Raw genomic sequence first — 15,445 nt, 5'->3', positions numbered from 1 at the left:
CTCTCTTAGAGGTGTCAGCGAGTCAAGTCGACTCGTAAGCTAGTTCGAGCATAATTTGATAAATGGCTCATAAGTCGAGCTTAATGAGCTAACGAGTCAAGTTTAAGACAACCCGACTCGATTCTTTAGCTCGCGCAGGAATCAGTTTGTTTAAAAAATATTAATAAAAATATACTTAAAATATATTATGATTCAAATTTTTAAGCACAAAATTATTAAAAATGTTTAAAAAGTATATCTCACTATCTTATATTAATTGATTCTCTATTATTTTTCTTTAAAGTTCTCATTCTTTTTATAATTTTACTATAATAATTATTTAAATCATAATAATTTTTATTGCTTTAATTAAATACCCGTTGAATTGGTCATAATACAAGAACTATGCTAGTTCTTATATGAATAAAATGATTGATGATATAATTATTAATTTTTCCTTTACAAATAATATAATTTGTTCTCAATTCTCTTAACAAAAAATTTAAAAATTTAAAGTTTAAGTATTTATCTCCGTTACAAATAATATAATTTGTTCTCAATTCTCTTAAAAAAAATTTAAAAATTTAAAGTTTAAGTATTTATCTTTTAATTTTAAATATTTATCTTTTTACATCATACAAATTGAAACAAGATAAGAATCTTTTGTTTTTTATATAGAAGGAGACCGGCTCTGCCTCTGCCTTTCTCCTAAAATTGCCAAATCATTTCTCAAGTTTCTTTCGGTGGGACATTTCATCGAACAAGTGTCTGGCTTCCCTGGACAAGGCATCGCGTTCGTTGACAGTTACATAACAGAAACTATGAACGCGCACAGCGAGGCATTCTATCTTAGATCTTTTTCTTTTTTTATCCGTTAAGGCTTTCAAACATCTCTCGTTTCCTCTCTCTCTCTCTCTCTCTCGCTTTCCGTTTCGTCTTCGAAAGATTTAGAAGAGATGAATCGAACGCAGACCACGAGGGTCTCCGATGAGTATTACATGAACGCCGGGCAAGTGGCAGGATCGAGATCGGCGATGTGCCTTGACAATCTGCCGATTTACAATTCTCAGCTGGAGATCGCGAAGAAGGAAGCGGCGCGTTTGAGGTTCGCGGAGAACATGGTGCACCTCATCCCTGTCGTCATCATCGTCTGCGCCATGGTTCTTTGGATCTTCTCCAACCCTGGTACGATTTTTCTCTTTCTTTTTAAAGACTCATTGGATTGTTTCAATCAAGAAAAACAGGATTTCATCTTCTCTTTCGATCCATGTTCTGAGGAATTATTAGTTGAGATAATTTATGTGAATTGATTAGTTTTCTATATCGTCTATTGATTGAAAGGTGTTTATCTCATGAATTCAGTTCATCTGAGCTTTGCTCTCTTTTATCTTTTTGTTCTTCGTTCGATCAATGGTTAGCTACTGTTGTACTCTGCTTTATGAAATAAAGCAATGGAAAAAGCAATTTGCAAAGCTTTTACCTCACATGTTTTCTGCTTAAATGAAAAAAACAGTTGTGTGGGGATATTATGTATATTAATTTCAAAAGAAAAAATAATAATTTTGAAGTTCACATATAGACAGTTTTTTTAGAAAAAATATTATATAATATATGCTGATATAATTTAAAATAAGCTTACAAATTATTAAATTTATTTTAAGAATACTGCAACATAAATTATATATAATATTACTAATCTTAAAATAAGTTTAAAATCTTTCAAACATATTCTGATACAAATTATATCATCATACGTAGGCTTTGTTTCGGATGGCTTTCGAAGAAAACAGTTGTGTGGGGATATGATGTATATATAAATATATAAGTATATTAATTTCAAAAGAAAAAAATAATAATTTTGAAGTTCACATATAGACAATTTTTTTAGAAAAAATATTATATAATATATGCTGATATAATTTAAAATAAGCTTACAAATTATTAAATTTATTTTAAGAATACTGCAACATAAATTATATATAATAGTACTAATCTTAAAATAAATCTAAATCTTTCAAACATATTCTGATACAAATTATATCATCATACATAGGCTTCATTTGGGATGGCTTTTTTATTGCTTTTTAAAGCTGAAATTTTTATATTAAAAAGAAGCTTTAAGAGCATCTCCAACCGAACGTCAAATGTGCGTATGGCGTCGTTCGGTCGCTCCAGCCGAACGTCAAATCTTCCGTCATTTACTTGCGGGTGAACAGTGCGACGCCAATATTGGCGTTGCACTATTCACCTATGCTATTTTGCTCTCTCAACCGGAAAAACACGTGAAAGGGAGAAGGATCGTTACCTTGGCAGAAGTACTTAAAATGCAGTTCCATTGGAGCAGCACTACGACATTTTGAAGTTTTGTTGTATTTTGCCGTGAAAAATGGAGTTCTCCATTGGAGATGCCCTAAGAAGCAGAAAGAAAGCAGTCCGAAACGAAATCATAATATTTTATTTCATTTGAAAAAAAAAAAAATCAAATGAAGCCTTACTTAGCAATAAGGGTATATTTGTAGCATTTTAGTAAGTTCTGAAAGGCCATCAGCTTACATAGCTAGCAAGAATTTGTGTTAAGTAGATCTGACTAATTTTGTTATTAAAGTTTCCCATTGAGCTATTGATCAATTGCTTATCGTTCAGTGTTTTATTTTGTTTCTTTTGTGTTCAGCAATTGAGATGGAGAGTAAAGATGATTCCATCCTTGCTAGAATCAAGAACATGACCATTGATGGTTACAGCAACTGGAATGACTCATCCTTTACAACTGGGAAGGGAGACTTCGATCCACTAAACGGGATTGCAGCAGAAGACTTTAGAAGAAATTTCGATAAGAAAAATCAAGGGTGAAGTTCATTAGGTTCCTTTACAGGTTCTTCTGTTCCCAACTGTTAATGTCTGTGCAAAAGAAATCTGTTGCAGAGAACCTTTCTGAGATCAATGCAGCTAACATTACTATAAAGTTGTCTTTTTTTTTTTTAATTTATAGTACAAAAATTTATAGTTGTAAAAATTTTGTTTATTGGATATTATCTCCCGATTAATTATTGAAATTACATGATTTTTTTTTTATTTTTTAATTGATAATTTAATATTTTATTATATGTTACAACTAGGTTTATGTTAATAGCTCTAGAGGAAGATAAGATTAGAGAGCTGCCTTAGATAGTTTGGTCAGATAAAACGGTGGCCTTCTGACGACCCATTTAGAAGTAAATGTATTAAATTTAGTTTATACTAAAAAATGTATAGATAGGTCTAAAAAGATTTGATTATAAAATATCAGGAATGAACGTTCGTTCCTTATTAAATATAAATGAAAATTTAATTCTTAACAAGACACAATAAAGAAAAAAAGATTCATGTAGCAGACCTTATTTAATGACATAAAAGCTTAATATTGTTGTTGTTGTTGTTTATAAAATTATAGAAAAAATAACTTTTTAAAGCTATTGTAAAAAATAATTTTATAGCTCAATTTTTTTTTTAAATGATAAAAAATAATAAACAAACATAAATTATGATTGTAACCTGAAAAATAAATCAGCATGAAGACTATCTAAAATAAAAGCTATGTTCCCCTTAATTTTATCCTTTATGTTGCGTTACAACTTCATGTTAAAACTTCTATGCTATATGCACGTGCACATTTAATTTTAAATATAAAAATTCCTTGAAAACAAAAAGATTCCCTATCTCCACCAATATTGAGAACTCTAAAACCAAACTGAGAAGAGAAGGATAAACCTGATACTCGCCAATTGCAACTTGCGAGGTGATCACCAAAATTTAGATTTTGATTAGGACACTCTATTACAGTTTTTAAAACAGCTTTTTAGATTTAATTTGAGATGACTTCTTTATGCTTTAAAAAGCAATAAAAAAATCATCACAAATTAAGGCTTTGTTTGTGACGACTTTCTTACTGCTGCTTAAAACAGCTTTTTAGTACAAAAATTAAAATTTTATACTAGCCATCCCAAACTAAGGCTTCATTTGTGACGGCTTTCTTACTGCTTCTTAAAATGACTTTCTAGTAATTTTTTGTACTAGAAAGCCGCTTTAAGAAGAATTAAAAAAATCGTCCCAAACGAAACCTAAGCTTTAGGCTTGGTTAGGACGACTTTTTTATTGCTAATTAAAATAAAATTTTAGTACAAAATTTTTAATTTTGTAACTAAATCTCTTTTTTTTAAAAAAAAATTCTCTCAAATAAAGCCTTAGTTAAAGAAAATTTTATATTAGAAAGCAACTTTACAAAACAATAAGAAAACTCTCAAATAAAATCTTAATAGATTCAAAGGTAAAATTAAAATACGCCTACTTGATCATAGAGACGACATATGATATATATGCATCGAAAATGTCCTGCTTTAATTTTAATATATTCAATTCAAAATAGAGTAGACGTATGATATATACACATATGCTTCAACACATGATTGCACGCCGGAATTGTTGTATGAACAAAGAACAGCAAGTGTGAAGGCTACAATCTAATTGATTCACTGCAATTCTCAAGAAAACAATAAATATTTCGACAACACCCACATTGAACACCGCATATCATCAGATCAAACAGTATTTCGAATATAAGAAATTCTTAGATTTTGTCCAATCCCATATGAAACATTTTGATGGTATTGATAAACCTCATCAAACGCATTAAACATTGTAAACAACTTCAGAAGCATTTAAATAGTTGAAAATCAGACGCAATACTTCATTCGCGTGGGGTATGAAGAAAGACTACTTCCACAATTTTCTGAGGGACATGTTCTTCTCAGTCTCCTTCTTCATGACCTTCGCCACTGCCATCTCGAAATCCTCCTGCGTAACGTGCACTCTCCTCTCTCTCAGGGCAAACATCCCTGCTTCTGTACATACAGCCTGAACGCACCAAAATCATATCAAATTATTGTTACCAATCATGCAATTACTCAGTAAGTGCATGTGTTACCTTAAGCTCTGCACCGGAAGCGCCATTCATCTTTTCGGCAATCTTCTTTAGATCAATTCCACGCATCAAGTTCATCTTCCTTGAATGAATTTTCAGGATATCCCAGCGGGACTGAAAAAACCTCATGCAAATTTAGCATTTCATACGAATTAATCATAGACGAACTTTGAGGATTGATTAAATGAGGCACATCAAAAGTGCATCTCTATTTGTTAAAGCAAAGCAATTCTGAAATTAAAAGACATGCCTCTTCGTTGGGGTTGGGGAACTCAATTTTTCTATCAATACGACCAGGCCTGAGCAGAGCTTGATCCAAAATATCGATCCTATTAGTGGCCATCAGAACCTGTCAAATAAAAAGGTTTGAGCATTTTCTTACGTGATTCGGTTTAGTTTCAATATTAATATTAACAAAATCAGAGATGGTACCTTTATCTTATTTGAAGCTTCAAACCCATCCAACTGATTGAGAAGTTCAAGCATGGTCCTTTGCACCTCACTATCCCCATTGCCGGATCCAGATTCCATTCTAGCAGAACCAATACTATCAATCTCATCCATGAAGATGATAGATGGGGCATGTTCCCTGTAAGTAGTACGATAGACATTCAAATGTCAGAATTTATATATTCAAAAAGATTTAGCTTAAACAGATTTGCAGCGAAAAGGCAGCTTAAACAGCAATGAATGGATGTACTAAAAAAAACAGCAGCAAAACAGGTGAGCTCCGCTGGTTTTGGAAGAGTTATAATAGGAAATGAAAAAGAGAATGACAATCGTAAAGTAACTCATTTGAAATTAAGTTTTACCCGCTTGTTTGATTAAGAAGAAATTAAGTGATAACTTTATTTCATTGCTTGTTTGATGATAAATTGAGTTTTTATTTTGTCTATATTTTTAATTTTTTGTTTTGTAAAGAGGGGTCATATGAATTGTATTGAAATTAAATTTCACCCATTTGTTTGGTTGAATCACTAAAAGAAAACACCTCTGTAATTCAACCACCGTATAGCTATGCCAACAAAATACACATCTTAAGAATAGTCCTATCATGAAATGTTCAGTTTAGTATATCACGTGCTTCCAATCAATAGCATTAATTCCACCACAAGAAATCTTATAGTTTAAAAAATCACTTATAGTCACCAACAAAAACCTAAGCATACCTTGCCATAACAAAGAGTTCACGAACCATTCTAGAGCCTTCTCCAATGTACTTCTGAACCAATTCAGAGCCAGAAACCCGAATGAAGGTGCAGTCAGTATGATGAGCAACAGCCCTTGCCAGTAAAGTCTTTCCAGTACCAGGCGGTCCATACAACAAAACTCCCTGGAAAAAGAAATAGTCAGAAGTTCAGGATACTACCAAAAAAACTAAAAGAAAGAAAAATACGATACTCAAATTTTACTGAAATCAAAAGAAAAAAATAACAATATAGATTATGTACAGGTCCAATACCTTAGGTTGAGCTATTCCAAGACTTTCAAACAACTCTGGATGTTTGATTGGAAGCTCAATAACCTGCATATACAATTAGAGTTTTTGATAATGCTCAGAGACTATTGTAAATTTTAAGTTTCGACTAAATGCATTATAAGGCCATGACATGAACGCTAATGTATTATAAGGTTAAGGAATGAAGGTAATTTACAAAAATTATGCAAAAAATCATGTATTGGAGTAGAAAAAAGAAGAAAAATCAAGTTCAGCTGATTTCTTCTAACCTCCTTTATCTCTTTAATTTGCTGGTCAAGGCCACCAATCATATCATATGTAGAATCAGGAACCTTTTCAACTTTCATAAGATTAACCAGAGGATCAACTTTGCTAGGCAGAATCAAGTGAAGGACATAGCTATCATTGCGAAGAGCAACTCTGGTTGATAGACTGATCTTTGTAATGTCAATATTCTTATCCACATCAACAACATATTTTCCTTCTGGATGGACCTAAAAATCAAATCAAACTTCAGCTTCTCGCACCTAATAGATTTAAGCTACTTCTTGAAGAATTTCTAAGAGAAATAAGGTTTAATTTTCCCTCAAAAAAAAAAAACATAAAGAGAATAAACTACAGCATTAAACTTTCAGATAATTAAATGATGTGAATTGTTGCCAGACAGCATTGACATCAATAAGGGCATCAGTATAACAATTGAATCATGGAAAAACAATAAAAATAATTAAGAAAATTACACTGTTTATTGGAATTAGTTCAAGTACACAAAAATGCATACAATATATACCATTGTATACAAAGATGACATACAAATCAAGGCAAGCTAATCTACAAACAATACAACATAGGGAGTACAATAAAGAATAATATGCTTAATCACACCCCTTTGCAAAACATTTTTCTAATCCAAACTCATAGTGACAACCACACCAATAAAGCGTTGCATACTAAGCATAACCAGCATGCTTCATGTCCACCTGACCAAAATCCTTCAATTCAGTTCCATCACCATCATCATCATCATCATCATCATCATTAGCCATATGACGCTTACCTCAACTATTTGGGGGCCAACTACATGAATCCTCATTATCCATTCATTCCTATGCGTGCTTGCATTCACTAAACATATTCTTTTGCATATTATTTCAACTTCTAAACATCTTACTTCAGACCCAGCAACAATTTTATCTACCCATTTAATGGGCATATTTTCTACCCTTCATTGTATATGTCCAAACTACCCAAGTCTATTTTCAACTACCTTATTTGCAATAAATGTTGCTAAAATTATTCCCCTAATTCATTCATCATTTTTTATCATTCCTAGTTTTTTCACTCGTCTATTTTAACTATCTTATTTTCATCATGCTTAACTAAGTTATTAAAGGCCCTACTGCTTCCCAAAAATGACACTAACAACCAAATTTCAGCTTCATAAAATTTACCTTCAACTCTTCATGAAATTATCTTCACATAATACTTTTAAGACATCTATGTTTTAACTATCCGATCTTAAATGTCAATCTTTATAGATGCCATTTTTTTTTTCTAGCAATGTTAGATCTTATTTAAATTTTAATGGTATGATATGATAACCAAAATATCCTCATTCATAATTCTATGTTGATCACAAAGATGAAATACAAACCCTTCATTAAGGTCTCCCTTCAACTTCTTATCCTGTCCAAGAGTAGGGATTAATTTTCCATCCCATAGTAGGCATAGGCCCACATTCCTTGAACTCATTACACCCATCAAATCCCTATTGATGCAAATCTTTCCCCACTCAATGGTCACCCTGCCACTGCCACAAATTGCCATCACAATTCATATGTTGTTCGCATTCAAAACATTATGATTTTATGACATTTTGAACGAGAAGTGATCAATGAAGCAATGAGGTTGTTGCCAAAGTACTAATCAATGAAGCAAACACTAGTGCGATCACCAAAGTCACTGATGTGGGCGTCGATCTCTACCATGAACTTTACTTGTATATGCCTTTGATTGGTTCATAGATGTCTCAATGGAATAGAGCCTTCACTCCCTAATTTGATACATCCACATAGTTTATTGCACACATGCCCAATTGCTTCTATCAAAGTGTTATTCATTTTTTAGGATTTATCTCAAATTTTATTGGCTCGTAGAATGAAAAGACTAACTTGTTGAGACATTGGATGATTGAATCCCTGCAATTGCATCAAATAGTTTGTCGGCAAAGTACTATTCTCACATGAACTCCTAAATTAAATATCATTCTTCACATGAACAATCAATTTTCCACCATCATGATGGTGTTTTCCAATCCATTCTCATACTCAATAAAAAGGGGAAACAAGGAAATAATTATCATTGATAGATCACTGATTTGGTAGCGGAAGGGGGTGGGGGGTGGGGGGAGAGGCAAAACCAAAGTTAACAATTTTGGCTAAGATGTATGAATTGAGGAAGATATTACTCAACTAAATGCTTCCATAGATCTCTGGCAAGGTGTAGAACATGTGTTACAAAAAATGAAGCCTATGGATGATGATAATAGAGAACAAGCACCGCCAATTCATGAATTGGATTTGAGATGTGGGGAAAAATAATAGGTGAGGGAGAGGTCGGAAAAAAAAAATCAAACGATGGAAGACAACAGCCAGAGATGGCGGCTATAATGAGGCAAGCGGGGTGATTAGCAAGGTTGCAAAAGGACTTTGAAAGATAAGAAGGGTGGGCAAGAAGGTGAATAAGAAGCAAATAAAGGTGCAAGAGGTGGTGGCAAAGGGAAAGAGGATGAAGGAATCAATGATCTTAATTGAAGAGCCTTTATGAGAAAATTGAGCGAAAATGTATGGGTCTCTTTATCATTTTCTCTCATTTAACAATTTTTTTAACAGAAGATTTTGTTAATTGAGGGGTTTAAATCAAAGAATCCTGTTTGTGAAAGACCAAAATGAAAGGGTTTTTTAAAAAATGGATCCACATGAAGTCCAATATAAACCTCAAGGACCATTAATGATATGTAAACATTTAGTTACTTAGCATTTTTTAGAACAATTGGTTGTTTAATTGTGCTATGGAGTTTATTTTAAATATATAAATAGCTTTTAATGATTTGTAATTTTAATGTTCGGGGTGTCTATCAACCATTGTATGCTTTAGCATATTGAAGCGTGTTTGTTTACACCACATTCATTAACGAAGAAAAAAATTATTTATGATTTGCATATTGACAACACAAACGACAACTAGGCCTATCCATCAATTTATCTGATAGTCGATGTTGCAAAAAGCATCAGAGTGAGGTTTATCTAAATCTTTTCTTTACCAAAAACTTTATGTCATTACATTAGGTCTTTATTTCATTCTTGTTGAACTAAATATCTCATTTATTCTACAAAATGCTTAAATGTACATGTCATTGTCATTTCAGTCTGCTTTACATAAACTGTAGTAACTTTCCTATAAAAATCTTCTACTACATGCTATATTAAGCAAAATTTTTCCTTGGGATTAATCTTTTTTATCACAACATGGAAAATAATAAAAACTATTTCAATTTTCTTGATAAAGTGATGCTAACAATCACTAACTTCTATATAACATATTTGTTGGGTTTAGACATTTTCTATAGCACCATAAAAAATATCATGTTCCCAATGCATTGCATAACTTCTTTGAACTTCAACAACAACAAATAATAATAATAATAATAATAATAAATACCTTGACTAAAACCTTGGATTTTCCCATAACTTTGACAACTTCACCAACATATGACCCTGGCTCTTGAAGCAGTTGCAACTCTTCTCTCAATGCTCTAACTGCAATTTCACAATTAGATATAAACTTCAGTACATAAGCCAAAATGGCGGCAACAATCAATTTCTTTTTTTGAGAAGCACTACAAATGCATTTTAATTTGCTTGCAATAATTAAGAACAATATAAAGCAAAATAATGCCAATTGTTTCTAAAAAGTTGGGCATCTTAAAAAACAACAAAATAAATAACTTCTGTTCAATCAGAATAAAAACATTGATGCAAGAATGATATAAAGTCAAATGCAAAGACATAGAACCATAAAGAGCTTAAATTGAGACTAAGACCAATGCCCATTGGTGGGCATCCTTCAGCATCTTCCTGCACGTATGCAAGCTAGAAAAACCACAAGAATCCATGAACCATGAAAACTGTGATCCTATTAAAAAATGATATTTCAAATGATAGATATCAATGGAACATTCATGAAAATGTTTGACACATCGTGACACTAAAATATGTAAACAATCCAACAAGATAAACACTGAATAGGGCGAATAGAAATGACCATGAGAATTTCATTAATTATAATAAATAAACTGGAAAATAAAGCTGGAATATCCCAAATACCATTCAGTTCCAACATGAAAAGTAGTGCGGAAGTGGATGGAAGATTGCAAGGTAAAGAAATCAAGGACAAAACAAGGAAATCGAGGATGAGGCAACACCAAGTGACAACCCATTGATAGATAAGAGAGGACTTAGTCACATCTATACCAACTTCTACATCAGGATAAAATATATATATATATATATAGTCTGTGCATGGCGTGGGATATGATATAGTATGAAAAAAGAACCAATAGACGGAGAATTCTATCCTCTTAGGCTTTATTTGGTTTCTTGAATTCAAGTTAACAGCATATATTGATTATTGACAAACAGCATATTTCCAAAATTCTATCATCTGGTTCAATGTGGATAGGTATTAACATTATTTTTAACTCTAAAAACACCTTCAAAATCCATCAAATGGTGATTTCATTTCAAATACAAAGTGTGTGAAATGAAATCAACATTTCAAAAACATGTTTACCATCTAAAGGCAACCAAACAAGCCCTTAATAATAGATTTTCATGTCTATCCCTCTCCTAAGATTGTTCTCAAACTTGTTTAAGAAGCCTTTGTCTAGTGCAGGCTTCAAACAAAGGACCATAAGACCATGACCATTAATTTTCATCTACCAATTGAAAATTAGCAGCAATGGAATTTCATCAAATTTCATGATGACATGCCTTGTGTTCATATTAAAGCATCAAAAATATCAAAAAGATTGTGAGATCTGATAAAAAAATAGAAAAACATCATATGCTTGGATTTCTAAAATAGTACCACCAAATATGTTTTAAAGATCATAAACTCTGCATACATTAATTTTCAGTTATTTGGAAGGATCTATGGCGCAAAAGCACAAATAAATTCTCATACAAAATGACATATCCATAATAAATGAAGAATGCTCTTAGTGCATGGCCAAACAATCACAAAAACGAATAAAACCACGTATGGCGCCATTTTAGCTGATGCCAAAGAAGAAGAGAAATGTGGCCTTGAAAACTCCAAGAAAGTACTAAAAGTTATACAAAGAAATATCCATATTACACTTCAATTGATCCCACTAAATTTGTTTTCAGGTCTATAAGTTTTAATGGCCTTCAAACATGACATCATGAGCGTCAAATTACATATTTTACATGAAATAAATTAAGGGAGGAGAATCAATACTTATCATCAGGAAGCTTTCATATGTCCAAATTGAAATAGAGTATGATACCATGTATTAAGCTTTATTTTTGTATTGTTGATTTTAAATGTTATAACCATAAGCATATCTAGACATGATAACATAACATATCACATCCGAATTGATTTGAATGGTCATTCATTGCAAAAAGTATGTGCTACTCTGCTTAAAATACAAAAAAAAAATCACATGAAAACATTTGATAATATCCTAACACATGCGTGAAAATTTTTGAAAATTATAATGCATGATTTAGTGATCATAAAATGTTTATGCCCTACATGCATAAACAGTTTGATTTCTAACCAAATGCTACTTCGGAACTAACAGAATGATACTAGTGGAGATAAAACCATCATCATCACCATTATTAATAGCTCTATTCCAACTATTTGTCCCTTTCTCTATGAATCCTCCTATACTCGTTCCAATCAAGGAACACTTGAGGTGTTTAATATATGTTGCAAGACTTCTAGCCATTTATTTTAAGTTTACAATTTTTCTTTCCTAACCCTTCCATGATATCACACTTTATCTCAATTTTCTGTCCAAGCCAACTAAAGCTATGTTTTCATTGCATTAATTTCAAAAGCTGCTACTTCACAGTCCAACTTCCCCTAAATAAAACAATTTCTCACTCAAAAATTCTTATTTTGCAATGCATCTACATCATAACACTCTTTTTTCCACCACTTTCAACTTCATTATAAGTGACTTCTTCATTATCCAACTCTCAAATCCATATAGCATGATAGATCTAATCTAAATTTACCTTTTAAGCGTCCTCGATATTATCATAATGAATAATACGAAGGAATGACTTCAACAAATTAGCAAACTAGCTTTATTACGAGAAGTTGTAATCTCATCTTTTTCTACAATGATACAGAGTTATAAAATATTGGTTGATAAATAACATATTCACATTCACAAAAAATGTATATCGTGAGCTCAATCTTTGCTCCGATAAACCTATAAAATATTGGTTGATAAATAACATATTCACATTCACAAAAAATGTATATCGTGAGCTCAATCTTTGCTCCAATAAACCTAAGCCCAAAATCTGTAAATTTCCTTTATTATTTTGAATTTTTAATTACATCATAAGTAGTCTTAATATCAAAATGCATCACCTGTAAATACAATTAAACAAGAAGTCTCGCTTCATTTTTAATGACCTCCATAGCCAATTCAAATGCTAGAAACTTATATTTTGATTAAAAATTAATTACACCATAACCAATCCAGACATAGTTGCACATTACAAAAATTCAATAATTTTATCATAGAATTGATGCACACTTTCTTTGTGAAATGGCAGAAATGCCCACCAAATTAATTATTGTGTCACTCAATTAAATAACATTTCAAGATCAAAACAGTATACGAGGATCCTTGCATGCTTGTCTTACATTATAGCCAAAGCAAAAATTCATAGGCGCCTCATCAAACCCCATATTGATGGGGGCTTCATGTGTTGTTCAATGGGAAAATTTTCCTTCTTGTGTAGACAACGTTTTCTCCCATTTTCTCATAATATGTAAATTTATAAATAATTACGTGAACTTTCTCATTAATCAGGTTAAGCTCCCAAGCATATACCAATTTAGCCCCATGAGGCAGAACATTTTTCAATGAATTATTGTGGAATAAGCTCCATCATAATGATTGAATGAAGTTTTATGATATACAACAAAATGTATGCACCTCCTAACAATAGGACAAGCTAAAAGATGCAGGATTTAATGTCATATCCTCCTAGAAAACCATCATCAACTTATGAAATTACTTATCCCTGTGCATCAGAGTCAGTGCAGGAAAATGTATCTAACATAATTTATGCATCATGTCTTCGATTTCTTACAAACATGTTAAGAGTTGATAATCACGGATAGATCTAGGCATAGACTTTGTGATAGTTAAGTAAGAAAAGCTATATATCTACACCAATTTTCTTTTCTCACTCTTTACTTTACAAATTTATTATAAGGGACAAGCTACTTTGAACGAACCACGCTTAGGGTTTCAGACTGCGACTCCCAGACGCAAAAAAAGAATCTGAGTTCCATGTTGGAAGCAGGGTAGGGTTAGGGTTCTGAAAGAAGCTAACCTTTGGCGTTGAGGTCGTTGCGCTGGGCCTCGAGACGGTTGAGATTGTGAGACTTCTGTCGAACCTGGAGCTGAAGATCGTGTATGTGTTGCAGGTAGTACTGCCTAAGACCTTCTCCTCCGCCGCCCCTAGTCTTCGCCGGCGTTGATCGGATCTCTCCGTCCGCCTCCGCCTGCGGCAGAACTTGCTTGCTCTCGATCGCTACTGATGCCATTTCTCTAAAGCCTACTGAAAATTGACCTACTGTAAAGCGGATGGCATTGATCAGTTTTCGGGAGTTCTAGAGCGAGCTCCGGCGTCTGAGCAAACCCGATACGTCTCTAGGCTAATATTGGTTAACTTAATTAATAAATATAATTTAAAATAAAGAAATTTACATACATACCACTTTATAATATTCTATTTACATATCTAACACTTAAAACTTTGAGTTACAGGCACATGTGCATCATCCCCTTATTATTTTATCATCTTCAAATGATTAAACCCCTCTGTTACTTACGAGCATGCTCAGCAGTGAGTGTGAGTGTGGCTGTCGTGCGCAGACCATTTTCAAGTGAACGATCAATGTGTGACTATTAATCAATTTCAGTGTTAAATATATAAATAGAATAGTATATTGAGAGTATGTATGTAAATCTCCCTTTAAATATTAATAAAAGATAAACTAATTAAATATTAATATTATAATTTTTCCTAAATTAATTATTCTAATTTAACTTAATTAAATATAGTAATATAATTAGTAACTAAAATGTAATATAATTTCGCTTAATTAATATAATTTAAAATAGAAATGAATAAATATTTAATTAATAGTGTAAATTAAAAGTAGTTGAATAATTAATGCCTAATGAATAATTAAACATAAAATAAGTACTTTGATAATTAGGATTATAATCAATAATTATAATTTTAATTATGTTATTGATAATTAAGACGATTCTAATGATATTACATTATCATTATCTTATTGACGTTAATTAAGTATAATTAATATAGTTTAATCTTACTAGAGGTAATTAAAATTAAAAGCACAAATATTTAATTTTAAATGAACTAATGACATAAATTTTGGATTACATTACAAACAGTTTCACATATTTAATAGAATTTATCAATTAAGTTATCAAAACAATTTTCAGGATTTAGCAATCCCAAAGATTTACTAAATCTAACCATTTGCCAAAGAGCCCTTAGGGCTTTCGAAGCAAGTGGTTTGGTTTGTTGAGTTTTTATCTAATCAACTAATCGATTATGCCACCGACTAGGATTAGGAATTAAAAAAACCATGAGGTCCGAAATTGGTCAATTTCCAGTCAACTTAGGCTATTTGGATGCACCAATGATTACTTTAAGTAAATTTCTAAATCCTCT

The 15,445-nt window shown here is 31.9% G+C and overlaps 2 protein-coding genes across 2 annotated transcripts; one reads left to right on the top strand and one right to left on the bottom strand.

Moving 5' to 3' along the window:
* The first annotated feature begins 717 nt into the window (after positions 1-717).
* Positions 718-2,961, top strand: LOC110116047. Its single transcript, XM_020849489.2, has 2 exons — positions 718-1,164; positions 2,651-2,961. The coding sequence occupies exons 1-2, from the start codon at positions 936-938 to the stop codon at positions 2,827-2,829; spliced, it is 408 nt and encodes a 135-aa protein (XP_020705148.1). The 5' UTR covers positions 718-935; the 3' UTR covers positions 2,830-2,961.
* Positions 2,962-4,462: 1,501 nt separating this feature from the next.
* Positions 4,463-14,393, bottom strand: LOC110116043 (26S proteasome regulatory subunit 8 homolog A-like). The gene is made up of 9 exons (XM_020849484.2): positions 14,069-14,393; positions 10,116-10,213; positions 6,665-6,889; positions 6,399-6,461; positions 6,106-6,269; positions 5,369-5,525; positions 5,187-5,285; positions 4,940-5,050; positions 4,463-4,869 (listed from the first exon to the last, which is right to left on the bottom strand). Exons 1-9 carry the CDS (start codon positions 14,280-14,282, stop codon positions 4,729-4,731), a joined length of 1,272 nt encoding a protein of 423 aa, XP_020705143.1. The 5' UTR covers positions 14,283-14,393; the 3' UTR covers positions 4,463-4,728.
* Between the last annotated feature and the right edge of the window lie 1,052 nt (positions 14,394-15,445).

This window comes from Dendrobium catenatum, unplaced genomic scaffold (assembly GCF_001605985.2).
Source record: "Dendrobium catenatum unplaced genomic scaffold, ASM160598v2 original_scaffold_51051, whole genome shotgun sequence".
NCBI classification, from domain to species: Eukaryota; Viridiplantae; Streptophyta; class Magnoliopsida; order Asparagales; family Orchidaceae; genus Dendrobium; species Dendrobium catenatum.
Note: the sequence above shows the minus strand (reverse complement) of the source record. Positions and strands in the feature narration are given on the sequence as shown.

What these genes read in the sequence shown, in the direction of transcription:
- LOC110116047 (XM_020849489.2), top strand. Translation starts at nt 936, where the DNA reads ATGAATCGAACGCAGACCACGAGGGTCTCCGATGAGTATTACATGAAC. An exon ending in TTGGATCTTCTCCAACCCTG is followed by an intron (nt 1,165 to 2,650) that starts GTACGATTTTTC and finishes TTTTGTGTTCAG; the next exon opens with CAATTGAGATGGAGAGTAAA.
- LOC110116043 (XM_020849484.2), bottom strand. Translation starts at nt 14,282, where the DNA reads ATGGCATCAGTAGCGATCGAGAGCAAGCAAGTTCTGCCGCAGGCGGAG. An exon ending in AAATTAAAGAGATAAAGGAG is followed by an intron (nt 6,462 to 6,664) that starts GTTAGAAGAAAT and finishes TTGTATATGCAG; the next exon opens with GTTATTGAGCTTCCAATCAA. An exon ending in TCCCCAACCCCAACGAAGAG is followed by an intron (nt 5,051 to 5,186) that starts GCATGTCTTTTA and finishes AGGTTTTTTCAG; the next exon opens with TCCCGCTGGGATATCCTGAA.